The sequence below is a fragment of the Ichthyophthirius multifiliis genome (genome assembly GCF_000220395.1).
Source record: "Ichthyophthirius multifiliis unplaced genomic scaffold scaff_1120509251321, whole genome shotgun sequence".
In the NCBI taxonomy this organism is placed as follows: domain Eukaryota; phylum Ciliophora; class Oligohymenophorea; order Hymenostomatida; genus Ichthyophthirius; species Ichthyophthirius multifiliis.
Window position 1 is genome coordinate 201,808 of NW_004085988.1, and position 26,350 is coordinate 228,157.

The window sequence follows — 26,350 nt, forward strand, 5'->3', positions numbered from 1 at the left end:
AATTATTAATTTATTCATTTCTTATTTATGTTTCTAAAGAATGATCCGGTGAATCCATCTCATCTAAATCTTAAGGATCATAATTATAGACTGGATTCCTAGATAAATAATCTATTGCATCATTTATATTTGGATATCTTCTTAAAGCTTCTTATGAGCGTTTTCGTGAAAATCCCTTAATTATTTTAAAAATAAAATATAAACTATTAAATATATATGAAAATATAAGTAATACCATATCAATTAATAATTGTAATTATTCTTCAAATAATTTTTCTTAGCTTCTTCTTCTTATCTTTTTTTTCTCTAATGGATTTTTTAACATCAATATTAAAAGGAGAGGTTTTTCCTTTTAGAGAGAATATTTTAATAATTTTATTCATAATAATCTCAAATAACTGTTTAAAACAATTAGACTAACTCTAAATATTTAAAAACTTCTAAATAATAATTTTCTAAAGACCATCAGTAAAAAATGCATTAATTCCGTTTGCTAATAACTCGTTAACTTTTTCTTTTTATTTTTTTTTTCTATATAAGCATCTTCAGATATATCAATATTAACAATAATTAAATTATTTATTATATAAGCCATTTTTTCACTTATAGATATTAAAGCTTATTCAAGTATTTTTTTTCGATAGTTTCATCTTGGCTCTTTTATTATTTTTAATATTCTCCTAAAATATCCATTCCTTCCATTATTATTTCTAACACTTTTTCACATATACCCAAATTTTTAAATTATAATAATATATTTAAATCTAATAGGTTCTCTTAATTTACAACCATTTATTTCTTCCTTTTACATTCTTCTAAATAAACATCACATAATCCACAAATATGAGCTAAATTAACATTAAATCTTGCCACTTTTTCAATATTTAATAAATCTTCTTTGGCTATGTTTCCATTTAAAACAACTTATTTAATCAAAAGAGTATATTATTCTTATAAATTAGATAGTTATCCTCTCTAATCTTTATCAAAGGACATCAAAATAGATTAAAAGTAATTTCTTAGAGCCCTATGTAAAGAAATAGATTAATTATTGCTATCCATACCAACTGTTTATGAAAAGAGTTCAAGAACTTTTCTTTCTTTATTTTCATCCTATTCCATTTCTTATATACTTTTAGTTAAATTATATATTTCTTCACGATTTACTTAATTAATTAAAATTACATATAGTCTTTATAGTTTTTACGAAATAGTCTCTATTTTTTAACCTTCGATTTCTAATTTTTTATATTTATTTATAAAATTTGTTTATTTTTTTTACTCTATATATTAGCACTTAAAACTTAAACTAAAACTTCAATATAGCTTAAATGACTAAATAATATTACAGGTCGGATAATTTGAGAATCTCTATTTTAAAAAATTTAATTATGATCTAAAGAACGAGTTTTAAAGAAAAGTTCATTTGAAATTATATCTGAAAAGTCATTTATATTTTCTAACTTTTAATTATTATCTAACATTTCTTCAAGTTTTTAAATTTCATTCACAAGTAATTAATATACTTCATTAAGTACTGATACTGATTATTCACTCATTTTACTTATTTTTATTAATTAATCTAAGAACCATTTCCTTCCTTAAGTATCCATACAATCAAGAACTGGAAATTGAATAAGTTTTAAGAAATAAGAGAAGATTTTTAACTTTTAGAATTATTTTTAATAAAGATTATCTCTTTAAAATAATACACAACTAAATTTGCAAAAATTATTGATTGTTGTTGAAAAGAGAGGATATTCTTAAATCTATTTTTATTTAAAAAAAATATATATTTATTTATTTATATTTTTAAATCTATATATTTATATACCTTAAAATCAATATCCTCAAAAGGTTCACTTTTCATATATTTTTCAAAATTTTCAACATATTTATTTTTTTTAATTATAAGTTTTTCAAAAACATCAATAATTAATTTCACAATATAATGTTTTTCAGTATTTTCCAAATCAAAGTTTTTCGTATTTCTACAAAAAATTTCTGCCAATACTTACAAATTACATTACATAATCTAATCTTTTACTTCAACAGTAAGACATTCTGTATATTCTTTAAGTGCAAAAATATCAAATAATTTTTATAAAAACTAAGAATCTTTAAGTATTTTTTTCCCTTCTTCAATAATACAAATATTAGCTAAATAATAGATTATATTTTTTATTTATTTTATATCTTTAGGAATATCTTCTCTTTATAATATATTGATTTAATTTTTAATAATTCCTTAATGTATAAAATTTTTAATAGAACTAGGTTATTCATTAGCAATTCTAAAAACAAGCACAAGAACATTTACAAATAAATTCTAACAATATTATTATTCAACGATTCCCATTATTTATTAAACAATATCTTTCTAAATAATCTTTCGAGCGTTCTATTAATTAAATCTTTCACTACTTTGTGCATTTTTGAATATATTACATATAATATTTAATTAGTCTGCTAAAAAATTTAAAAAATCAACTTTTTATACATTTACCCAAACTCCTTATTTTTATTCATATTTTAATTCTTTTTAGAAAAATACTTCCCAATTCTTCATCCAGTATTCTAATTAAGGAATAATCTCTTTTTCTACTATATTTTAAGTTCTATTTAATTCACTATCTTTAATAAAGTTCAACATAATAATACTTGCTCTATAAATAATTTAAAAATTATAATTTAGTTTATTAATCTGAGTACCCTCTTTTATTCCTTCATTAAATATCTTTTATATATATTCAAATATTTCACTATTATTCCTAAATTCGACTACAATGTTTAAATACTTTAATTAAAATTGCATATCATTTGCTGTTGAAAAAGGTATTATATTTTTTCCTTTTTCCTTATTTACAAATATTTTTTCATCCCCTTCCCATTTAATTGAAGCTATATCTTCCAAAATACACTTGAAAAGATTAAAATTTTTCTGTATATAAGATTTAAAGTAATGACGCGTTAATCTAACTATTTTCAAATGAACTTTTGGACTACAATTCAAATATAAAATTTCAATTATTTCTTCTAATAAATTTTCAATGTTTAAATCTTTTATAAAGTCTTATTTTTTTACTTTGTCTTATTTTTTTTGGTTTAAAAATAAAATAAAAATTAAAAAATTTACTTAAAATTTTAAAAGCATTTATAAAAAGATGAACAAAATAATTTTTTTATTTATAATCATCTTTATATTTCAAAAGCATTAATTTTATTTTAATTTCATTAAAACTATATAAATTATTCTCATAATCTATATTAAATTTTTAAAATAATTCTTAACAACTCAAAAAAATAGGTTTTTCATTATCAAGCAATTAATTTAAATATTCGACTTTAATTTCAATTTTTTTTTAATTTTATAATAATTATAAATCTTCATCCTTAATATTTTTATTTTTTTCGCTTTAATTTTCATTTTTAATCCAAAATCTAACTTCATTATTTAAGTCTTTAAAAATATTAAAACTCTCTTTTTATTTTTTTTAAATTTCTTCCATATTTTAATCATTAAAAGGGGCAGAAAGTAAAGATTTTTCATTTTTTTCATTATTCCTTTCTTCTATTTTCTTAAAGGATTCATCTTTGTAGAACATATTACATAATTTTTGATGTTCTAATTCTTCTCCATTTATATGAAAAATTACTATTTTTGTAAATTCTAAAATCTTTTCTTTTGAATTTTTTGGATATTATTCTTTATTTAACTCTTCGTCATATCTTAGTAAATGTTAACATATCCTCAAACATAATTATAATTATTGAAAACACTCCGAAATTTCCATTATGAATAATATATGATCTAACGAATGAAATATTTTTATATAATTTACATTCAGAGATACTTTTTCCAAAAACTTTAATATTTTTAAATTTTTATAAGGATTTTTTATCCTTTTTTCTACAAAATAGTTATTTTCGCTCATTATTTTGTCACATCTATTTAATGTTTCTGCTATTATTTTAATGTTTTAGCAATTATTTACCTTTTCATTTTCTTTTATTTCGTTTAATTTTTTAATGAACTCATCATCGCTTTTTAAATCTAAAACTTCTTATAAAACCTATTTATATTTCTTTAATTTTAATTATTTTTTTGAATTTTTACTTAACATTCTTAATACTGTTTTTATTTATAAATTTTTTCTGGTATTTTCATTTTTTTTTATTTCTTTTATAATTATTATTATTATTATTATAAATAAATATTTTTTTAATATAAATAAAAAAATTTATAAGCTTTTTTTCCTCAAAATATGTTGAATAAATTTAAAAGAAATATAATAAAAAAATTATAATATTGAAAATACTTTTAATTTTATAAATTATAATAATATATATGAATTTTAATATTATTATTTAATTAAGAACAGAGAGTTTTTTTCTAACAGTATAAAAATAAAAATAATATATATAGTTTTATCAAAATAAGTATATATAAAATATGATTTAAAAAATAAGAATATTTAAGAAAATAAAATTATAATATTGAATATTTTTATTATCTATAAACTTAAATTTATATATATTTAAAGATAATTAATTTATATTTTTATATACTTTATAAATAAATCTAACTAACTAAGTTATTATTATTATTAAATTACTATATCTAAAATATATATTTAAATATATTAGAAATATATCATTAATTATAAAATGTTAATTCGATATAAACAATGGTTTAAATATTAAATTAAATGAATTAATATTTTTTATTTTAGACAATATTTATAGAAAATTAATTTATATTTTTTCACATTTTTAAAATAAATATATTTTTATATTTATTTAACATATAAAATCCTAAAAGAAAAAAAAAAAACTATATTTATATAATAACATATAAAAAAAAATGCAATTTATATAGAAAGCATTAATAATTTCCCTTAAATAAAAAAAAATAAATGGTAATTTTTATAATAACTATAATTTAAAATAAAAAAAAGCCATTAAATACTATCTTAAATAAATAAAAATAAAAAAAATTGATTTATAAAAAAAGCATTTAATTGAAACTAATTTCATTAAATTATAAAAATAAAAATATAAAACTTTATTTATTTTTTAAAAAAGCACTTCCATTTTAAAATTTTGGATCATCCCATGGTCATGGGCATTCATCTTTTCCAGTTGGTGCTCCTGCTCCTGCATTGTCAGACAAAATGTAAAAATATTTTAAAAAATAATAAATAAAAAAAAACATAACAAAAAAAGTATATGGATTAATATTTAAAACAGAATTGGATAATTTGAAAGAATTTCAGCTTTTGAAGGCGAATCTTTATTAACATCATTGAGCAGGAATAAGGTTTCTGGGCTTATACGTATAAATTTATAAAATAAATTGTTAAACTAAAATAATTTAAATAGCCGGTTGTGAAGGTGGCGAAGATATTATTACAATGCTTGAATAACCTATAGACCCAAATACATATGGACCTTTTTGCAGTGGATGCTAAGTAATAGTTTCAGAACCGTGGAGAACTAAAATGGGTGAGTTACATATACTCGAATAAAGAAATATTGATAGAGGAGAATACCCTGCTACACCAAAGTAAAATTAAATTTTAAAAGAATATAAATATTAATAAAAAATTTATATTTAAAAAAAAAAATTATTATAAATTTGATTATATTATATTTATATCTATTTAAATTATAATAAATTTTTTATAAAGCACAAGATTAGCATGTTGTGTTCTCGTTTAAAAATGGATGAATGAAATGATCATATCCATTAGTTAGAATGCTCCTGCCGAAGCTGATGATTAATATTCACTTTGAATAAATATATTTTATATTTTTTTATATAAATAATACATAAAATATATAATAAATTAAATTTATTATTAGATTTATTTCTTATAAGATTTCTTTATTTAATTCAAATATTAGTAAAAATTATTTTAAATTTTATCATAATAAATGATGCTATTTTAAATATAAATAATTTAATTTAAAAACTTAAATAAAATTGATAGAATTTTATATAAATTTATAGAAAATAAATTATATACTTTACTAATTTATTTAATTTGAAATTAATTCATTATTCAAAATAACCATATTATTTTATTAAATTGTATTTAATTTTATAAGATAATATTATTTTTTATCATTTAAATATAATAATTAGTCTTACTATTTTCTCACTAAAAAAAAGTTATTAAAAATTTATTTTGAAAAATAAAAAAACCAAAATATAAAAAAAAAATTAAAAACAAATAAAATAAAATGAGAAAAGAATAAATTAAAAATAATATAAATATAAACATAAATAATGATCTTTAAAATGGTTTATATATAAATAAAATAGTTAAATTTGAAATAAAAAAATATAAATAGATTTTTCTAAAGAAACATTAGAATTAAAATAATTTATGAGCAATTAAATTTTTTTGATTACTGATGAAATTAATTAAATATTTGAATTTTTAATATTTATGAAATAAATAAAATCTACAAAAATTAAAAAAAATTAAAAGGAACAGGATTAAAAATCATTTTAAGTAAAAAAAATATAATTTAAATAAAAAATAATATTGCTTTTATAAAAATTATATTTAGATAATAGATTAAAGTTAATTTTATAAGCATACTTTTAATTAAAAAGTTTATTAAAAATAAAAGTAATATAAACAATATTATATGATATTAAATAAAAAAAGTTTAAATAATTAAAATACATAAGTTTAAAATTCAAGCATATAAAATATTTTGGAAAATTTTTAAGAATTTAAAAAGAAGCCAAACTTAATAAATTAATAATTTTAAAAATATAGAAGCCTTTTAAATGAAAACTTATATAAAATATAATAAGAAAACAAGTATTAACTTTAATAAATGAAAAAAAATAAAATAGAAGTTTAAAGACAAAAAAATTTAAAATAAATATTTAAAAAAAGAAATATAAAATTAATTAATAATCATTAATTAAACTCTTAAAAATATGTAATAATAAAGATTATAAAAAAATATTTATTTTAAATAAACATATTTTATAATACTTTTTTATAAATTAAGTTAGAATCTTTGAGTTAATTTAATGGTATTATAAATGAAAAAAATAGAGAGAAATGTGTTTAAGATTCTAAATATTTATTTGAAGAAATTGATTAAGGAAAATTAACTCTTAAACAAATAATTAGTTAGAAATAAGAACTATTTACATAATTACAAAGATTAAAGATATATAACATTAATAATTAAAATTAACTAATACTGCTAAACGAATAGCTTGGTATAACTATGAATAATTTTGCATTAGAAATTTAATCGTAAAAATAAAATAATACTATTTTAATATAATAAAACTTATTTAAAAGGTAAATACTATAATAAAAATAATGCAATATTAATGAAGATAATAGTTAAGTTCTTTAATAATAAGATATAAATTAGAGAAAAAATAAGAAAAATATTTAGTAAAATTATATTTAAAATATAAATTAAAAAATTATATATTTTTAAAATATTAGTATTGATATTGATAATTGAATAATGAAAATCAAAAATTTATAAATAGGATATATAAATTAAAATATGTTAATTTATTAAAATTTTTATATTAAAAAAATTAAAAAAACAAAAGTATTATAATTATTTAAAACGTAAAAAAATATAAAAAAAAACTAAAAAATGAAATATGTATTTTTGATTTTAATAATATGTATAAGTAATTCAATAACAATACGTATAAATAAAAAATAATAAACAGTGACATTAAATCATTTGCAGTTGTAACCAATAGCATAACCGCAATAACAATAGCAACAATAATAGTAGCAATAATAACAATAATAGTAATATTAATAATAAGAATAAAAAAAAAATTAGGAAGATAATGATAAATTAAAAAAGTAATTAGAAAAAGCAGTAAGCAAAGATGAATTAAGACAAATAATGAAAGAAGAATTAAAGCCAGTAGAAGAAGAGATAAAATAACAAGGAGATAAGTTAGAAAAATAAATAAAAAACACATAAAATGAGATGAAAAAAGAAGTGAACAAAATGGGTCAATAACTATCAAGAAACGTAGATAAAATGGCAAGACATTTAAGCAAAAAAATGGACTAAATACATGATGTAGTAATGGAAAATCAAAAATCAAATTAAGAAATAACAATAATGATAATAGATTAATAATTAACTTAATTAAAAGATGAAAAAGAAGTAATTAAAGAATAAATATAATAATTAAAATTAGAATTACCATAAATTTATTCGTTTTGCGATTAGTTTTTTTCCTGTCAATAATGCACAAAGTAAAAAAAATGCGGATGGTGTAATATGGAATAAAGATGTGTTTAAGGAGATGAAAATGGACCTATTTATATTTCTTGTAGTTTCTACAATAAAAATTAATGTAGTGGAAGTGAATGCTCAGCTTATTCTGATTGTAATGTAAAACAAAACAAAAATTCATATTAAATTATCCCTCTTTTCATATTATTACTTTTTTTTAAAAAAAAAGAGTTGTTTAAGTAATATGAACTGTGGTTGGTGTAATGATGAAAAAAGATTTACCGAAGGTTGTATTGAAAGTGAAGCTAATGGATGTCCTTAGGAAGGATGGTTTTAAATTGAAGAAAAAATAAATAATGTTTGCCCAATACATGAAAAAATAGAAGAAAAAAAACCAAAGAAAATAGAAAAATATCAAGTTAAAGGAATTAATTTAAACACTGATGGAGAATAAGTTGAAGATAATGAAGAAAATGACAAAAGAGATGGAGAAAATGAAGATGAAGATAAAGAAGAAGATAAAGAAGAAAATGCATAAAAAAATGAGCAAGAAAATGAAGAAGAAAAAGATTAATAATAATTAATTTTAGAAAATAAATAAAAAACGGATAATAAAACTCCTAGTGAAAAATAAATAATTTATTAAAAAGTAAATATTTCTAACTTAATTTTATTTATATAATAAAAAAAATAAAAATAGAAAGCTCATTAATTAAAATAAAAAGAAAAAAGACTAATCAAAGTAACCAAATAAATAAAATCATTAACTTTAAAACTTGAAAAAGCGAAAAAGAAACTTCAAGAAATAATAAAATAAGAAGGTAAATTTCATTAAGAAAATCAATTATAAAACCCTGATTAGTTTATTAAAGATAATGAAGTTCGATTTGATGGCGAAGATTTAGACGGAGAAAATTAACATGATGGTAAACATGGCGAAGATGGAGAAGATGGAGAAGATGGAGAAGATGGAGAAGATGGAGAAGATGGGGAAGGCGGAAGACATTTTAACGATTTTTACAAAAGACATAATCATAATAATGGCAAATAAATAAACGAAAATTAAAATTAAGAAAATAATAATGAAAAATCTAAATAAGAAGCAGATAATGAGGAAAGCAAAGAAGATTAAGATGTTAGCGAAGATGGAACTAAAGAAAAAAAACTTAAATAAGAAGAATAAGAGGATAAAAAGAATAAAGATGAAGAAATAAACATTGAGGAAGAAAAAAAAGAAGAAGAAAAAGAAGAAAAAGAAGAAGAAGAAGAAGAAGAAGAAAATGAAAAAGAAAAAGAAAAAGAAAAAGAAAAGGAAAAAGAAGAAGAAGAAGAAGAAGAAAAAAAAAAAGAAGAAGAAAAAAAAGAAGAAGAAAAAGAAGAAAAAGAAGAAAAAGAAGAAAAAGAAGAAAAGAAGAAGAAGAAGAAAATAGAAAAGAAAAAGAAAAAGAAAAGGAAAAAGAAGAAGAAGAAGAAGAAGAAGAAGAAAAAAAGAACAAGAAAAAGAAGAAGAAGAAGAACAAGAAAAAGAAGAAAAAGAAGAAAAAGAAGAAAAAAAAGTAGAAGAAAAAAAAGAAGAAGAAAACAATGATGAAGAAAAAAAGGAAGAAAATAAAATAAATTAAGAAAAATAAAAAAAATAGGATAATAAATAAAATATAGAAAAAAAATTTGATATTGATGAGATTGGAGAGAATATGGATATTACAGATATATTTTTAAAAAGCTGATAAAAAACATGTTATTATAAATAAAATTAATAATATAACTTAACTTTATAATAATAAATTTTTTTATTATTAATTATTTTTTTTGGATAAATTATTAAAAAAAAAAAATTATTAGTTTGAATACAAAATGTTAGTTATTTCATAAAAAAAATATGATATTTCATTTTTTATATTTTCATTTTTATTTTAAAAGCTTTTATTTTATATTCCATTTTGAATTTAATTAAAAAAGTATATTTAATTAAACTATAAATACCTTTATAATAAAATATAAGATTTTTCCAATAAAAGTTAAAAATATTACTTAAAATAATTCATTAGAAATTAAATATTCTCAAAATATTGAAAAAAATTAATTTTTATGTCTTAATATTAAATATAAAATACATTATATTCATAAAAATTTTATAAATTTTTTTATTTAAAAAAAAATCTTATATATATATTTCGCATAAAATAATAAAAAAAAAATACAAAATAAAATAAAAAAAATTATTTCAAAAATAAATATACAAACATATAATTTAAAAAAATATTTTCACTATTATATGACAAAATATTTAAATATTACTAAATAATTTATATTTAAATAATTAATATAATAGTGTAAAAATATAAAATCATTTATTTTATAATATAAATAAAAATTATGGGATGTTAAATTAATATATAATAAAAAAAGAATTAGCTTAAAAACCTATATTTCATTTTTATTTTTTTAATTTATTTATTTAAAATTATCCCATCTAAAATTACACCTAAGATAAAAAAGGCTAGCAGGTAGAATTATTTATATTTGACCAAAAAAACAAATAAAAAACTCTACAAGATTAAAAGCCATGTTATGTTTTTTATGAGAAAAGCATTTTATATATAATTTTACATTTATAAATTCTTAATAAAATAAAATAAATATATAATTAAAAAAATAAATGATATTTAATATTTTTAAAATATTTATAATTTCTATTAATTGCTTTATTATCTCTAAATAGAAACATATAATTATAGTTCCTTAAAATATATTACTTTGTTTGACAGCAAGTATTTATTTAGCATTTTCTTTTTTATATTTAATTCCTTTGGATCTTCATTTACAAAAATTGAACGCAAATAATTAATAATAATACTAACAATAAGATAGATAATTTCCTTTTCCTTATTTTGTATCTATGTTATGCGTTTCTTTACTATTGTTTATTGAGTATGTTTTATATAGTGACGAATAAAATCCATAGGAAAATTATATATAAGTAAAAAACATGGTTTGTAGTTAATTCATAATATTTTTATTATCTTTTTCTTTTGTTTTAACCTAAGAACTATTCTCTTGTGTTATTTAATGGCTTGCTTTTATGCTTTATTTATAAATATTTTAAAATTTAGAAAGCTTATATTATTAACTAAGTTTATATCTTTTAGGATGTTTTGTGGGTTTTTTTATTCAAGATTATTATTATGTAAATATGATTAATTCAGGAGTTTGTTTATATATTTCAACTATAAAAATAATGAGTAAAAAAGAAACATTTTAATTTGAAAAAAGCAAAAATTTTATAGTATTTTGTTTAGTATAGTTTTTATTTTCTGTATTTAGTAAAAGAATTTGAAAATCTATTTAAAATAAACTTATATTTTAATAAATTATGAAATAATTCTTTATTTATATATATATATAAATATATAATAGTTATTAGTTCTAAAATTCAAAAATTTTGAAATATTTATAATTATAAAAATATTAATATACTTTATGTAAAACATATTTATTTTTTGAGCTAAAATCCCAAAACCATAAAAGGAATTTTATCAAAAAAAAATGCAAATTCTGAATTAAATATTTCTTAAAAATCTCATTTCATAGCATTTAAATTAGTATTTGAAACCAAATAAATAATATCGACATCAAATCTCGAAAAAAAGTAAGCAATCGATGTAACTTATATTCGTTTTAAGCAAGCATAATATAATAATAAACGGAAAATAAGACGTATCAAGAAATAATTTTATTTAGGAATTAAGAAGATATGATCAATATATGAATTTAAAAAAAGTAAGAATTCTTTAATGGAAAAAAAAAATAGAATTTTAAAAGAGATGACTTAAAAATAAAAAACTAAAATGTAAAGAAGATAAACCGCTTTTAAAATAAAACGAAAAATAGATGAGAAAGGAAAAATAATTAAAAGAAGGAGTTCTTATGGATGCAGATATTCCTAACATTGCTGATTTTAATTTTTATATAAAATTTAAAACAGTGTTGTAAAATAAATTCAATAGATGTATTCCTTTATATTGTTCTCCTCGGCTGTATGTTTATAAAGGAGACAGTGAATATTTTTATAAAATAGACATAAATAATTTAGGAATATTACTTTATTTAATAACTTATGGTTTGAGACCTTCAATTATTTTAAAAATGGAAATTTATAAATTAATAAAGTAACTAATAAATAAAATTAATTTAATTTTTAATAAAAATTAACACATAAAAAATACTTTCCTGATCTTGCTAAGATATGCATTATATTTAAAATTAATAATTCACTAAATGATATAATTCAATTAAGATGATATAATTTCAATTATATAATTATTATTAGTAAATAATACATTTTATGGTTTACTTAAATTAATTAAAATAAAATTGCCTATTATTCATAAAATTAATAATATTAATCTTCTTTAAAATAGTTAAATACTGAATGGAGATTTGAAATTCTAATTTAATATTTAATTAATTAATAGAAATTAGACTAAAATAAAAATAAAGATAATTATAAAATATCAATTAAATTCATTGATTTAATAGTAATAAAACTAAAAAAGAAATGTTAAGTTAAATTTAATATTAAAGTTAAATAGTGATAAATTAAATTTTCATATATAAATAACTTTTATATTAATTTTAAAGTAAAATTAATTTAAAAAGTTATTTAACTTAATTTATTTAATATTAAAAATTATATACATTTTTTTAAATTAAACTCACACCTGTATATATATTTTTTATAACTTATACTCAAAATAATCAAAACAATATATAAATTATGAATTAATTTTTAGAATATTATTTAACAAACTATCAATTATTATTTATAATTAAATTTATTATAATAATATTAAAAATAAATAAATATTATTTAAATAATAATTATTATTTAAAAATATTTTTACAAAATCTATAAATATTTAAAAATATTTAATTACATTATAAAAATTCAATTATAAATATTTTTTTCAAACTCTAGTACTTTAATGAATATTTTTCGATTAAAAACTCAAAATTATAGGCATTTAACTTAAAAAATTTGTAAATAAAATAATCAAAAAAACTTTAAAAATTTAAAACATAATATATATATATAAATTTATAAATTAGTAAGCAATTAATTTTAACTATTTAGACAAGAAGATCCAAGTATTTTAAAAAGTGCAGATTACACAAGAATACCAAATATAAATGGTGAAAATCAAATTATAAAATTAGTTAAAAACCTATAAATAAATGAAGCACTTGAATTAATTTAGGTTTTTTATTAAATTATATAATTGTATTATTATTATAATTCCTAAAATAAAATAGAATCGAAAACTAATTTAATTATAAAAAGAATTCTATTAAAATCCAAATAATTATACAGCTTATTTATATTTTCGAGTATATATTAATTAAAAAGAAGAATATTTAAGCAAATAATTTTATTATATTAAAAAAGGAACTGAATCGTCAGAACAAATATAAAGAACTATATTAAATATATAAAGGTAACAAAAAGCAAATATAACATTAACAAAAAATTTTATACATAATATATATATTTAAATAATAAAAAAGATTTTAGTCCGAATCTTGAAAAAGAATAATTATATAAAACAGAAGTTTCCCAATAAATAGAATATGCATTAAAAAAACTAAACTTAAATATAAAATTATAAAAGTAAAAAACTGGTTATTTGTATTTCAAAGAAAATAAATTAAAAATATTTATCCGAATGTTTATTTATATTTTCATAGCTTAAATGATAATAAAAATGGTGAACGTAAAAAAACTAATAAAAAATATATTATAAAATAAAAAGTATTACTTTGAATAAAGAAAGTAAAAAGATGTAAAAAATCCTAGAAAATAATCAGGAATAATAAATCAGTAAAAACAATATGAAAAAAAAAAAAAAAAAAAAAAGCATAATAGGCCGTTAATAAACCATTTTAGATGAAAAAAATATTCAAGCAAGATTTTCAGATGTAATAGGAATAGATGAGTTTAAAGAAGAATTATTAGAATTAGTTGATTATTTAAAAAACCCAAAAAAATATCATGATGCTGGAGCAAAACTTCCTAAGGGTATACTTTTAGTAGGATAACCTGGGACAGGAAAAACTCTATTAGCAAGAGCATTAGCAGGAGAAGCTGGTTGTTCATTTTTTTACAAAAACGGTTCTGAATTTGATGAGATGTTTGTAGGTGTTGGAGCTATGAGGATAAGAGAGTTATTCAAAAAAGCTCGTGAAAAAGCTCCTTCTATAATATTTATTGATGAAATAGATTCAGTAGCAGGCCGAAGAAACGCATCTGATCCTTCTCATTCTCGAGATACTGTGAATTAAATATTAGCAGAGATGGACGGATTTAAGTAAACAGATAATGTGATTGTAATAGGAGCTACAAATATGGAATAGTCTATAGACGATGCTATTAAAAGGCCTGGAAGATTTGATAAAATAATACACGTTCCTTTGCCAGATATAAAAGGTCGTGAATAGGTTTTTTTTTTTAATTTATTTATATAAATAAAAACATAAATAAAGCTTTTTGAATTTTATTTGAAGAAAATAAAAATAGAAAATCATGTAAGCGCAAAAGAATTAGCTAGACAAACTAGTGGATTTAGTGGAGCTGATATTCAAAATATGGTTAACATATCGATTTTAAACGCTATAAAAAATCATAGAAATTTTGCTAATATAAAAGATTTTGATTTTGCATTAGATAGAATTGCGATGGGAATAGGTAGAAAAAACATGTTTATTACTGATAAAGATAAATATTTGACTGCTATTCACGAAGGTGGGCATACTGTTGCTGCTCTTTTTACTTAAGGAGCTACTCCTTTGCATAAAGTCACGATTTTACCAAGAGGAGGAGCTCTTGGATTTGTAAAAATAAATAATTTCTTTTTTTTTAAAAAAATAAATAAATAAATTTAGACTTCTATGATACTTGAAACTGACCGTCATAATTATACTAAAAAAAATATGATTGCTATGATTGATGTTGCAATGGGAGGAAGAGCTGCCGAGGACTTATTTTTGGGAAATGATTAAATAACTACTGGATGTAATAATGATTTAGCTAAAGCTACTGAAATTGCTTATTAGTATGTTAAGTAATTAGGGATGGATTAAGACTTTACGCTTCTTTCAGAATCAAATAATATTTAAACATCTAATTAATATAATTATTTAATTGATAAAGAAGTTTAAAAAATTCTTAAAGAATCCTATGATAGAGTTAAAGGCTTATTATAATAAAAAGAAAAAGGATTAAAACAATTGGCTAATGAATTAATTGCCAAAGAAACTTTGACGTGTAATTTTTTTATTTCCATTTACTTTTTTTTATTTTGTTTTATAATTTTTTTTAATTATATATCTTTTTAAAAAGCCGAATAAATTAAATAATTATTTAATGAAATACAGAATAATTGAAAATTTATATTATATTATAATAGAGTATAATTTAATTAAACTATTAGTTAATTTTTACTATAATAAAAAAATAGGTTTGTATTTTAGACATTTCGAAAAAAAAAATCTATCTATAAAAATAAAATTAAAATATATAATAATATTAAAATATATAATACGTAATAAATAAAATATATGTAAATTAATTATTTTATTAATTTTAAAAAATAAAATAATATAAATATAATGATGCCATTACTTTTATTATAGTGTATTTTTCTAAATATGTATATATTAATATTAGTATCCTTAATAATCTAAAAATAACTAAAAATTATATATATAAATAAAAAATTATAATTAGTAAAAATAAAAATTTATATTAATTTAAATAAAATAAAAAAAATTTAATACAAAATAAAAATATTAAAAGTATGAATTAATAATAACATCATTTATTAGATGAAGAATGCAATTTAAAGTAAAATATAATAAAATCTTTCAAAATAAAAAAATAAATAATAAAATAAAAGCCCTGGACTTACTGATTTCATAAAAGAATGTGGTTTAATAAGCTGCTAAAATAATTATAATATTGTATCAATTATTGGAGCTTAAAATTCAGGTAAATCAACACTTCTAAATCGAGTATTTGGTACCTAATTTGAAGTTTTATAAAGCAAAAGCAAGTAATAAACAACTAAAGGGATATGGGTTTCTAGAGATAAAGAATAAAATGTAATGATATTAGATGTTGAAGGTTCTAACAGTCGTTAAAGAGGAAAAGGTGAGAAAGGTAGTGGAGTAAAAATATATCTTTTAAATAAAATAAAATAATACAAAATAAATATAAATAAAGTTTTTCGAAAAATCAACTGCCTTATTTGCCCTTGCTTTTTCATAAGTTTTGATTTTGAATTTTAACACATTAAACTTAGGACACGAATCAGAGTTTTCAATCATAAAAGTTATAATGGAAATGAATTTGAGACTTTTTAAAAGTGATTAAGTTAAGTAAATATTGATTGTTTTTAGAGATTTTAATGATGAATAAGATGATTTTGATATATTTTGCAAAGATATAAGAAAGGAAATCAAAGAAATATGGAAGGAAATAAATAAACCTAAAGAACTAGAAGAATTAGAACCGGATGCCCTTTTTAAAATAAATTTTTATAAATGTGCTAATTTTTAGTTTTAAAGATAAAAGTAAAGAAATAAAAAATTAAAATAATTTTTTTTATTTTTAATAAAAATATAAAAAATAGATTTGAAGAAGATATGTAAGATTTACGTGATTTATTTGTAAACAAATAAAACTAATAAAATATATTCTAAGACTATAATTATTAAACAAACTTGCCAATAGAGGCTATAGAAGACTTATCGGAAAGTTTATGGAAGACAATAAAAAATAATGAAGACTTACATCTTCCGAATTCAAAATTATAAGCGTCTTAAATACGATGTTTTAAAATAAAAGATCAATCGATTTAATTAGTAGCTTAAAAAATGGAACAACTACAATAAGATATAAATAATGACTGCGCAGATGCTTTCGGTTAAAGAGCTAGAGATATAGTAAATCCAGCTTTACAATTTTATGAAAGCGAATCATAATTTTATAATCCTTAAATAAGAGATGAAATGAGATAAAATTTATTTAATGATTTGATTTCAAGAATAAAGGATCTTTTTTAAAGACAAATAAATAAATTATAATCAAAATTTTAAAAAGATATTCAGAAAGAAATTCAAGAATTATAAAATGAACGAAACTTTATTGAAATTATGTAAAAATTGATTAATATAAAAGGAGCTTTCTCTAATAAAATATTCAGTATTTTACATAATTGCATACCTTTCGATTAATAAAAATAAGATTGGGAAATTAACAAAATCTAAGAATAGTTAGAAGATATTCTTGAAAATTAATTAAAATAATAAAAAAATATCGAATTGATTCAATATATTAATTAAAAACTTAACTTTGTCAAATAAGAAGTTGACTAAATTGTTAGTGAATAATTTGATTCTTTAGAAAATAATTTTTGGCAAAATTTATAAACTTCTCATAATTTATAACAAAATATGATATTTTAAAAAATTAAAAATGAAGTTTCTCCATATTATGAAGATATCATTATTAATAGAGAAGTCAAAAAACTTCAAGATTAAATATTTAACGTTTTTAAAGATGAAATTAAAAAGAAAATAAGAGACTTACATTATTATTTACTTAAAAAGTAAAAAAAAAGTTATATTTTATTATAATTTTTTTTAATAAATAGATTCAAATAATTTTTCTAAAAAGACGAAAAAGAAATGACCAGAAAATGGAAATTATTAGATGAAAAAGTTATTGAAGATCTCTTTATTGATTCGAGATAAAAAGTTATTGTTTTATTAAAAATGTTTAGTAAACTTTAATTATTTGAAAAAGATCCTCTTCCTGAAGAAGCTTAAGAATAATTGATTGATGCAGCTTAATTAAATAAATTTGAAGTTCAATTCAAAGAAAAATCAGAAGAAGAATATAGAGAAGCCATAAGATAAAAAGTATTTTAATATTATAAATTAAAATATATATATAATATTAAAAACAATAAAAGAATGAAGTTTCAGCTTCAGGAATACCTAAATGGATGTGGGTTTTGTTAATATTTTTTATGTATGATGATGTTTTCAGATGGCTTTCGAATCCTATATTATTATATCCAATATTATTATTTGCTTCTTTTATAGGAATGTGTATTTCTGCAGGTTAAATAATAATTTTTAAAATTTTTAATTTATTTTTATTTTTAAGGTTATGGTGAGGTACCTAAAGTTTTGTTCTGTCAGCTGTTTGATTTATTAAAAGGATAAGTAGGACCTGCTTTATTTAGATTTAGATGATTTTTTATGTTGTTTTTGTGTTTTTTAATATACTTTATTTTATTATTTAAAATAAAATATAAGAATCTTTATAAATTTTTAATTATATTAATATACTTTTATTTTTAATAAAATATATAAATAAAAATTTAAAAATAAAAAAAATATAATATCTTAAATAAAAATATTTTTTTATAAATAAATAAAATATATTTATTTTTAAATAAATAAATATATTTATTTTTAAATAATATTATATTTATTAACCTAAATAATTTTTAATTTTAATCATATTAAAAATTTCAAAATTAATTATTTTATTTTATTTTATTTAAAAGAAAAAAATTTATAATTTTTATTTTTTTAGTTTTTTCTATTTTATTATTTATATTAAATAATAAAATTTAATTTATATCAATTTATATAACAAAAAAATATTAGATGGGCTGTTTATAAGCAAAACAAAAAGTCAATTACATAAATAATAGCGAATAATAGAATAAAAATAAAGAATTAAATTTGATTAATTAGATCTATTCGTTAAAAGATATTAAAAATACATAGGAATTAAGAAGAAAAGAAGAAATTTAACAAGCAATAACTAATATTACTTTATAAAAGTATACAGTAACTCTCAAGTATATAATGGCAAGAAAAAGTTTTATTGATAGATAAAACTTTCCACCATAGTAAAGATTATACTATTTTCCTGCTCCAAGATTAAACAAAGTAACTGAAAGTACAATTATTAACAGAAGATAACTCATTTCTTGCCAGCTTAATATATAAGGTTAAAATAACAAATAAAGTGTTATAAAAAAAAGGCAATCAAATGTATTTTGATGTTAAAATATGTATTAATAAAAAATATAAATTTTAAAGTGATAAAGATTAATTATTAATTTATTTATTTTTTAATGTTTTTGTATAAATTATATATATATATATATATATATATATGTATGTAATTTTAAATTTTAATAATTTTATTCATGTTTTTTATATTCTTTTAAAATAATAAAATAAGCTTTTTTTCTTTTACTTGTTCATAAAGTTTTATCTGCAATTTTTTTAAAAAATAACTTAATAAAAAAAAAATGCTGACTTATCCATTTTATCTCGCATTTTTTTTTTTGATTAAGTGGTTTTTTAAAAAATTACAAATAATATTTATAATAGAAACCATTAGGAAGACAACTAAATAAATAAAATATAAAATTATAATATTTCTATTAAAAAAATAAATAAATAATATTAAATATTTATTTTATTTCAAAAATATAGAAAATAATAAATTTAATTAAAATTTTATGTTATATATTTTATAACTTTTCTTTTTAAAAATAATAATATTTAATTTGAAAATTAATATATCAATTTTATTTTTGGATTATCTTAAAATTGAGCCAGTTCTAAATATATTCTTCTAAAATACATACTACACTATTTTTATATTCATTAACAATAATTTTAGAATTTTAATATTCTTATATAATTTATAATTATTAAATAAATTTCCTAATAATTATTAAAAGATTCTCTTTTATTTTTTAATATAAAGATTAATTCATTTATAATAACTATATTAATAAATATTTTTAAAATTAAAATAATTAATAAATTATTACTTTTTATTACAAATTTAAAAAAATAATTTAAAAACTAATCGATATTAAAAAAAACTTTAAATATGTAAAATGATTAAATTTTTTTTTATATATATTTCATATCAAACATACAGTATTTACCTTTAAATAATTAATTTTAATATATATTAAATAATATTTATGTTTACTTAAAATCCTTAATTTTATATTTATTATTGTAAAAATTCATAAAATAATCACACTATAATATGTTATTTATTTTAAAAATCAAACACCGGTTAATAAATATATTAAAAAAATCATAAAATCATTTCTTTTAATTCAATTATGGATATTGTCAAAAATATTTTTAATTTCATTTAAATTCAATTTATTATTTTATTATTCATTTGTATTTTTTAATAATTATTTTAATAAATATTGATATTCTATTTATTTGAGTAATTTCTATGTCATTTTTTACAACAAATTATTTTTTTATATTCAAATTATTTTATTTGATTGATTTTATTATTAATTTAATTTTATATTATATTATTTTAACTTTCACTATATTTTCTTCTTGCTATTCTATAATTTTAATTTATTCTGAACATTATAATCTACATATTATTACTTTTATTGTGAATTTAACCCTCAAAATTAATATATTTTATTAATATTTTTATTTTTATTATTATAGAAAATTAATAACAAATGAATATATATAAATAAATTAAATTAAACTAAAATATAAAATATTTTTTAAAAAAAGAAAAACAAAAAACAAAGACCCATTTATAATAAATAATTTAACAATATTAGTAAAATTTTTCTGTTTATACAATTTTTAATTTTTCTCAATTTTAATTTTTTTTTTTTATTCTACTCTTGTTTTAATATAATAATATCTTGCATATTATCTATAGTAGTATTTAATTAATTATTATATTCAATATTTTCAACTAAAAATCTATCCATAGAATCAATATATTTTTATAATTACTAAGCTTTTTATTCATTGTATTTTTTTTATTAAACTTCAAGCTATAGACTCTTGTTTTTATTTCGAATATTTGATTTATTTAATTTTCCGAATTTCATAAAATATTTTTCATTTTCTTATTCAAACAACTGCTTTTATTCATTCATATGGATTTCATTTATTAATTTTTTTTCTTATTTTCTATTAAAAGTTTTATCATTTTCTTTATTAAGTCCTTTTATTATTTAAATTTTATTACTATATACTTTGTTCAATCTTAAAAGGGTTAATTTATCTCTTAATAATTAACAGTTTCCTAAAAATTTAGATATATTTTAATCTGACCATAAATCACTTACAAACATACTCCCTTTTGATTATTATTTTGTTGTTTCTCTAAAAAATGGCTTTATATAATAATTATCTTCTTTTTCTGGAGATTTAAATCCAAACCGAGCAAAAGTAACTAATCTTTATTATAATTATTCATATATATTTTCTTATTGTTTCCTCCTTTATTTAAAAATTTAATATAGTTTTGAATGAGCATTATTTTGTTTTAATATATTTGGAGTTTAAATGACAGAAGAATCTACTCTTACTTATCTAATAACAGGAAGATTAACTCGTTTTAAAATTTATTAATTTTTCGAATTCTAGTTTGGTGTAAATTAGGATTGATTATTTTTATATGTTTAGTTTTTTTATAATTTTTTAGAAAAAATTGAAGGATTGATAATCATTTTTTTTTATTATTATTATTATTATAAGAAAAAACAAAAAATATTTAAGTAAATTAGGTTATATTTCAAATTTAATATTAATTAAATATTATTAATGAAAAATATATATATATATATATAATATAATTTTTTATATATAAGTATAAAAACAAAAATATAAATATAATATAATATAATATAATATAATATAATAAAATAAAAATAGTAAAATTATTTAAAAATATCAAACATTTTTTAATCTATAAATTATTGCAGTTACAGTCAACTTCTTTTACAATAAATTTTATTTCTTCTTCAATTTAATTAAATTCTTCAAAAAGTTTTGTTTTATTCATTTTTTCGGGGCTTTTTTTATTAATATTTTACCAAATATTATCAACACCATGTTCGTTTTTAAGAAGATTTTCCAAATTAAAATCACCTTTTAAGATTTCGTTATTAAGAAGATTATTTATAAAATTATTCCCATTAAAGTTTCTAGAATCAGATTACTTTTTTGAAGAATCACTTCTAAAAGTAGTCTAAGGAGATGGGCTTTTTTTAATTTTGGGACTTATACTTTTTTTTAAAAATTATAATGTTAAGAAAGGTATTTATATTTTAATTTTAATTATTATCTAAGCAAACTTCATAAAAAACATCATCTTCATTACTATTAGAAAGTTATTATGACTTATTATTATTATTATTATTATTATTATTATTACTTTTTTTTTTAATTTATTAAATATCTTTTAATATTGTAGATTTATTTTATTTTTGATATTTATTTTTATTGTCTTTTTTTATTTTAAAGTATTTTAATATTTTTCTCTTTGTTTTTTTTCTTTTATTAAATCTTATTTTAATTTTGGTTTGAAAGTACAATTTTTATCTATTTCATTTTCTCTATCTTCCTTTATTTTTTCAAGAATTTCCTTTTTTTTTCTTAAATTATCTACTTCTCTTTCATATAAAGATTTTTCATTTTCTGTAATAAAATATATACTAGATATGTTTATTAAGGGTTTAAAGGAGCATTCTTCTAAGCCTTTTTCATCTTAATAGCTTGCTTATTATTATCTTTCTAATTTACGATCAAATTAAGTATAATTTCTTAATAAAAAAGTTTCAAAATCTTTTACGTTAAATTCTTTTTTTTCTTTACATTGCTATATTTTTTTCTGTTTTATTGTTTTATATATATATATACATACTTCTTATAATTAAGTTTATGATTTCGGCTGATGTAATGGTTTTCTTTATATTTCCTATTTTTTTTTTTTTACAAAACAATTTAAATAATTTTTTTTACTAATTTAGATGCCAACTCTCTAGAAACAGGATTTATTTGAGGATGAAAATTATATTATTAATCATATTCATATTTAAGTTCTTAAATTTTTTATTCTTAAACTTTAGCATATTCATGAAGTTTTTCATGAATATTTTATCCTTCTGAATCTCCAAAAATATATTTTTTATTTATTTCAGGAGTGAAAGCAGTTTATGTATTTTATTCTTATTATTATTTTAATATATCATTTTTAATCTTTACGTTTTAACCATATTTTATAAGTCTTTCTTCTATAGGAGTAGAATCTCTATTTTACATCATTTTTTTAGACACATCATTTATTTTTGGTTTAAAATCTAAAAATTTAATTAAATAAGCGTTTCAATTTTATAATATTTAATATATATTTTTTAATAATTAAGTTTATATTTATTTTGTTTATCACCTGTTTCATTTATATCTTTTAACTTAATTTTCGAATTTAAATAATTTTCAAATCTCGTTTACCAACCTGAAATAGGTCCTTAATATTCAGTTAATCTTTTTTTTTTAAAAAAAAAGAATAAAATAATATACAAAGTAATAATAATTAATATATAAGCTTTTTTTTTTACAATTTTTCATTATATAATGATTTTTAAATGCTTTTTTAATAGTTTTCTTATGAAATATTGTTTAATAATTATTATTGTTAAATTTCTGATTTTTGTGATTATTTTTTTTCATTAACTTTTTATTGCCATTATTTATTATATTCATAAAATTATCCAGGTTTCCTACTTTCAGTCAATTTTTTTGATTACTTTATATGAAATATAAATAATTAAATAGTTATTATTCATATTTAAATTTATATTTTTTTTTTAAATACTTAGTTTATACCTTTTTTAGTTTCTTCATCATCTATTTCCTTAAACATTTAATCCAATATTTTCTATTGTTTTTGTAAATTTAATTTATATTGCTTTTTGTTTCCATCCACATAAAGTTGTATACATCTAAATTCATTTTAAACTTTTTTATTTTCTGAAATAGGAAACTCATCAAATATGTATTTTAATGTTTAATACATTTATTTTTGTAAAAAATTTAAATAATAAAAATAAATAAAAATTTGATATTATATTATAAAAATGAATAAAAAAAATGTTTTTATATAAATTTTTTTTTATGTTATAAATTTATAAAAATAAATGAATTCTATAAAAAACTGAAAAATTTAATAAAAAATTCTAAATGAAAACTATAAAAAATATGAATTGTATATAAAATATTAAATTTTAAAAAGTATTTTATTGTTAAACTATTTTTTTTAATCTAAATAATTAATAAATGCTTATAAATAGTAAAATATATATATAAGATAAATAAATATACATATATTACAAAGTTGCATATTCTTTAATAATTCTTATACAAATTAAATAAAGTTCTATACATTTTATGGATTTTAAATACTTTCTTATCTCATTAATTAACAATAGTTTTTTTGTCCGTATTTTAAATCAAAATATAACAAATCAAATAAAAAAACTCAACAGGATTTAAAATAATTATATTTATATATTTAGTAAATAAGGGTATTATTTATTATGCTTATAATTTTAGTATTTAATTTGTTAATGTAAATCAAAACATAAGCTATTGTATTATTTATGTAATAACATATTAAAACTATTATAGTTTTAGAAGAAAAAAAAAAAATGATTAAATTATTAAATACTATTTATATAAATATTTTATATTTTTCATATTAGTTATTATCTAATTTGAATTATTTTTTTGAATGATATTATTTACAGAATTATCTGTTTAATTATATAACTTAAAAATCAGTTTAAAATGTTTTTATATATTAATTAATTTTAAATATATTTTAGCTAATTATGCTGATAAAAATTATAATTTATTTTCTGGTTATTATTAAATAGGTAAAATTAAAGTATTATTGCTATATATTATATTAAAATAATTCTTATTAACATTTATCTCACTAAACAAAAATTACCCAGTATTATATCATTATATATATATAATTAATATTTTGTTGACTTTTAATTAGAATTATTTTTTCTATTAAAGGTTAATTTTAGTCTTTTTTTAAAAACGTCTAAATAAGAAGATCTAAAAAATTACTATTAATTTGATTTGATTAAGGTTTAATTTATTTATTATTTCCATTAATATTTTACTTTTTATACTTTTTTTTTTTGAATGTGAACCTAAATAATTTAGAAAAAATAAATAAAGAAAAATAATAAAACCTAAAAATCAAAATTTTTATTTTAAAAATAAACTTTTTAATTGAATATTTAATTTTCTATGACATCTTAGATTTTTTTATTTATTTTTTCATATAATATTATTTGTTTTAAATGAGAAAAAGATAATGGCTTATTTTTTTTTATACTGGAGATTTTAAATAAAAAGAAATAAAAAAAACATTGAAGCAAACAATGAATACTTTTATTTTTAAGAGGCTTTTTATTGTAAGGGAAAAATAAAATAAATTGAATCTTTAAATTTAAAAATAAATATATCATTAATTTCTATAATATATAACTATTTATTTATTATTAGATATTTTTATAATATATATTTATTTTCTAATATAAAGAATTTATTTAATAAAGAAATTTTCTAAACTATATATATCTATTTTATAAAAATGTTTTTTATGTTTCCTATATATATAAATGAAAAAAGATATAAAGTAGTACATTTATAAAAAATAAAATTATTTATTATTCAAAATAATCTAATATAAACTAATCAAAATATAAAAAATTATAAGAAAAAAGATTTCCTCAAGAATATAATCATATAAATTAATTTATGAATAGAGTTTTTAACATATAAATATTTTATTAAACCTATATATTATCTAATAAAATATTTTTATTGTAAAACACTATTTATCATTATTATATATTTCTGTAATTTTTATAAAAAAAAGTGATTTAATAAAATAAAAAAAAAAATGGAAATTTTTTATAATAAAGATATGTATGTATATATATATATATATATATATATATATATATATATATATATATATATATATATATATATATACATATATACATATATACATATATACATATAATATCTATCTTATATATAAATAAATTTTAAATTCCAAAATTATAATAATAATTTTTTATATACTAATAATTAAAAAAATATAAATATAAAAAATTAAATATTA

General features: G+C 16.9%; 5 protein-coding genes across 5 annotated transcripts, besides 39 other annotated features; 4 read left to right on the forward strand and 1 right to left on the reverse strand. All coding sequences in view use genetic code 6, as the record gives it.

Annotated features, from left to right (window-relative positions):
- Positions 1 to 531: 531 nt before the first annotated feature.
- Positions 532 to 1,902, reverse strand: IMG5_181450 (ubiquitin hect domain family protein). The gene is made up of 2 exons (XM_004027512.1): positions 1,835 to 1,902; positions 532 to 1,769 (listed from the first exon to the last, which is right to left on the reverse strand). The coding sequence occupies exons 1-2, from the start codon at positions 1,868 to 1,870 to the stop codon at positions 996 to 998; spliced, it is 810 nt and encodes a 269-aa protein (XP_004027561.1). The 5' UTR covers positions 1,871 to 1,902; the 3' UTR covers positions 532 to 995.
- A 280-nt stretch (positions 1,903 to 2,182) lies between these two features.
- Positions 2,183 to 4,062, forward strand: IMG5_181460 (hypothetical protein). Its single transcript, XM_004027513.1, has 2 exons — positions 2,183 to 2,943; positions 3,072 to 4,062. The coding sequence occupies exons 1-2, from the start codon at positions 2,787 to 2,789 to the stop codon at positions 3,797 to 3,799; spliced, it is 885 nt and encodes a 294-aa protein (XP_004027562.1). The 5' UTR covers positions 2,183 to 2,786; the 3' UTR covers positions 3,800 to 4,062.
- Positions 3,952 to 3,993: a microsatellite.
- Positions 4,063 to 4,852: 790 nt separating the features above from the next.
- On the forward strand, positions 4,853 to 5,897 carry IMG5_181470 (hypothetical protein). Its single transcript, XM_004027514.1, has 5 exons — positions 4,853 to 4,919; positions 5,086 to 5,176; positions 5,227 to 5,336; positions 5,383 to 5,566; positions 5,691 to 5,897. Exons 1-5 carry the CDS (start codon positions 4,865 to 4,867, stop codon positions 5,794 to 5,796), a joined length of 546 nt encoding a protein of 181 aa, XP_004027563.1. The 5' UTR covers positions 4,853 to 4,864; the 3' UTR covers positions 5,797 to 5,897.
- Positions 5,854 to 5,892: a microsatellite.
- Positions 5,898 to 6,516: 619 nt separating the features above from the next.
- Positions 6,517 to 6,555: a microsatellite.
- A 1,143-nt stretch (positions 6,556 to 7,698) lies between these two features.
- IMG5_181480 (hypothetical protein) lies at positions 7,699 to 9,844 on the forward strand (the record flags this gene model as incomplete). Its single annotated transcript, XM_004027515.1, has 2 exons — positions 7,699 to 8,415; positions 8,486 to 9,844. Coding segments are annotated over 2 exons (2,076 nt in total), but the record flags the coding sequence as incomplete, so codon positions are not given.
- Positions 7,771 to 7,811: a microsatellite.
- Positions 7,774 to 7,827: a microsatellite.
- Positions 8,746 to 8,823: a microsatellite.
- Positions 9,189 to 9,251: a microsatellite.
- Positions 9,479 to 9,870: a microsatellite.
- Positions 9,486 to 9,833: a microsatellite.
- Positions 9,492 to 9,833: a microsatellite.
- Positions 9,570 to 9,884: a microsatellite.
- Positions 9,859 to 9,924: a microsatellite.
- Positions 9,925 to 10,436: 512 nt separating this feature from the next.
- Positions 10,437 to 10,476: a microsatellite.
- Positions 10,477 to 10,879: 403 nt separating this feature from the next.
- Positions 10,880 to 10,922: a microsatellite.
- Positions 10,889 to 10,926: a microsatellite.
- A 1,596-nt stretch (positions 10,927 to 12,522) lies between these two features.
- Positions 12,523 to 12,571: a microsatellite.
- Positions 12,572 to 13,109: 538 nt separating this feature from the next.
- Positions 13,110 to 13,153: a microsatellite.
- A 992-nt stretch (positions 13,154 to 14,145) lies between these two features.
- IMG5_181490 (hypothetical protein) lies at positions 14,146 to 18,438 on the forward strand (the record flags this gene model as incomplete). Its single annotated transcript, XM_004027516.1, has 8 exons — positions 14,146 to 14,743; positions 14,831 to 15,144; positions 15,196 to 15,577; positions 16,138 to 16,156; positions 16,209 to 16,479; positions 16,535 to 16,869; positions 16,891 to 18,234; positions 18,288 to 18,438. The coding sequence occupies 7 exons, from the start codon at positions 14,146 to 14,148 to the stop codon at positions 17,324 to 17,326; spliced, it is 2,355 nt and encodes a 784-aa protein (XP_004027565.1). The 3' UTR covers positions 17,327 to 18,234; positions 18,288 to 18,438.
- Positions 15,814 to 15,853: a microsatellite.
- Positions 16,004 to 16,060: a microsatellite.
- Positions 16,005 to 16,072: a microsatellite.
- Positions 16,060 to 16,099: a microsatellite.
- Positions 16,750 to 16,791: a microsatellite.
- Positions 18,243 to 18,277: a microsatellite.
- Positions 18,376 to 18,405: a microsatellite.
- Positions 18,439 to 18,727: 289 nt separating the features above from the next.
- Positions 18,728 to 18,803: a microsatellite.
- Positions 18,728 to 18,816: a microsatellite.
- Positions 18,729 to 18,786: a microsatellite.
- Positions 18,737 to 18,816: a microsatellite.
- Positions 18,752 to 18,791: a microsatellite.
- Positions 18,781 to 18,818: a microsatellite.
- Positions 18,819 to 19,485: 667 nt separating this feature from the next.
- Positions 19,486 to 19,512: a microsatellite.
- Positions 19,513 to 20,614: 1,102 nt separating this feature from the next.
- Positions 20,615 to 20,654: a microsatellite.
- Positions 20,635 to 20,701: a microsatellite.
- Positions 20,702 to 21,966: 1,265 nt separating this feature from the next.
- Positions 21,967 to 22,064: a microsatellite.
- Positions 21,976 to 22,075: a microsatellite.
- Positions 22,020 to 22,064: a microsatellite.
- A 454-nt stretch (positions 22,076 to 22,529) lies between the features above and the next one.
- Positions 22,530 to 22,572: a microsatellite.
- A 954-nt stretch (positions 22,573 to 23,526) lies between these two features.
- Positions 23,527 to 23,573: a microsatellite.
- Positions 23,574 to 26,153: 2,580 nt separating this feature from the next.
- Positions 26,154 to 26,265: a microsatellite.
- Positions 26,266 to 26,350: the final 85 nt, after the last annotated feature.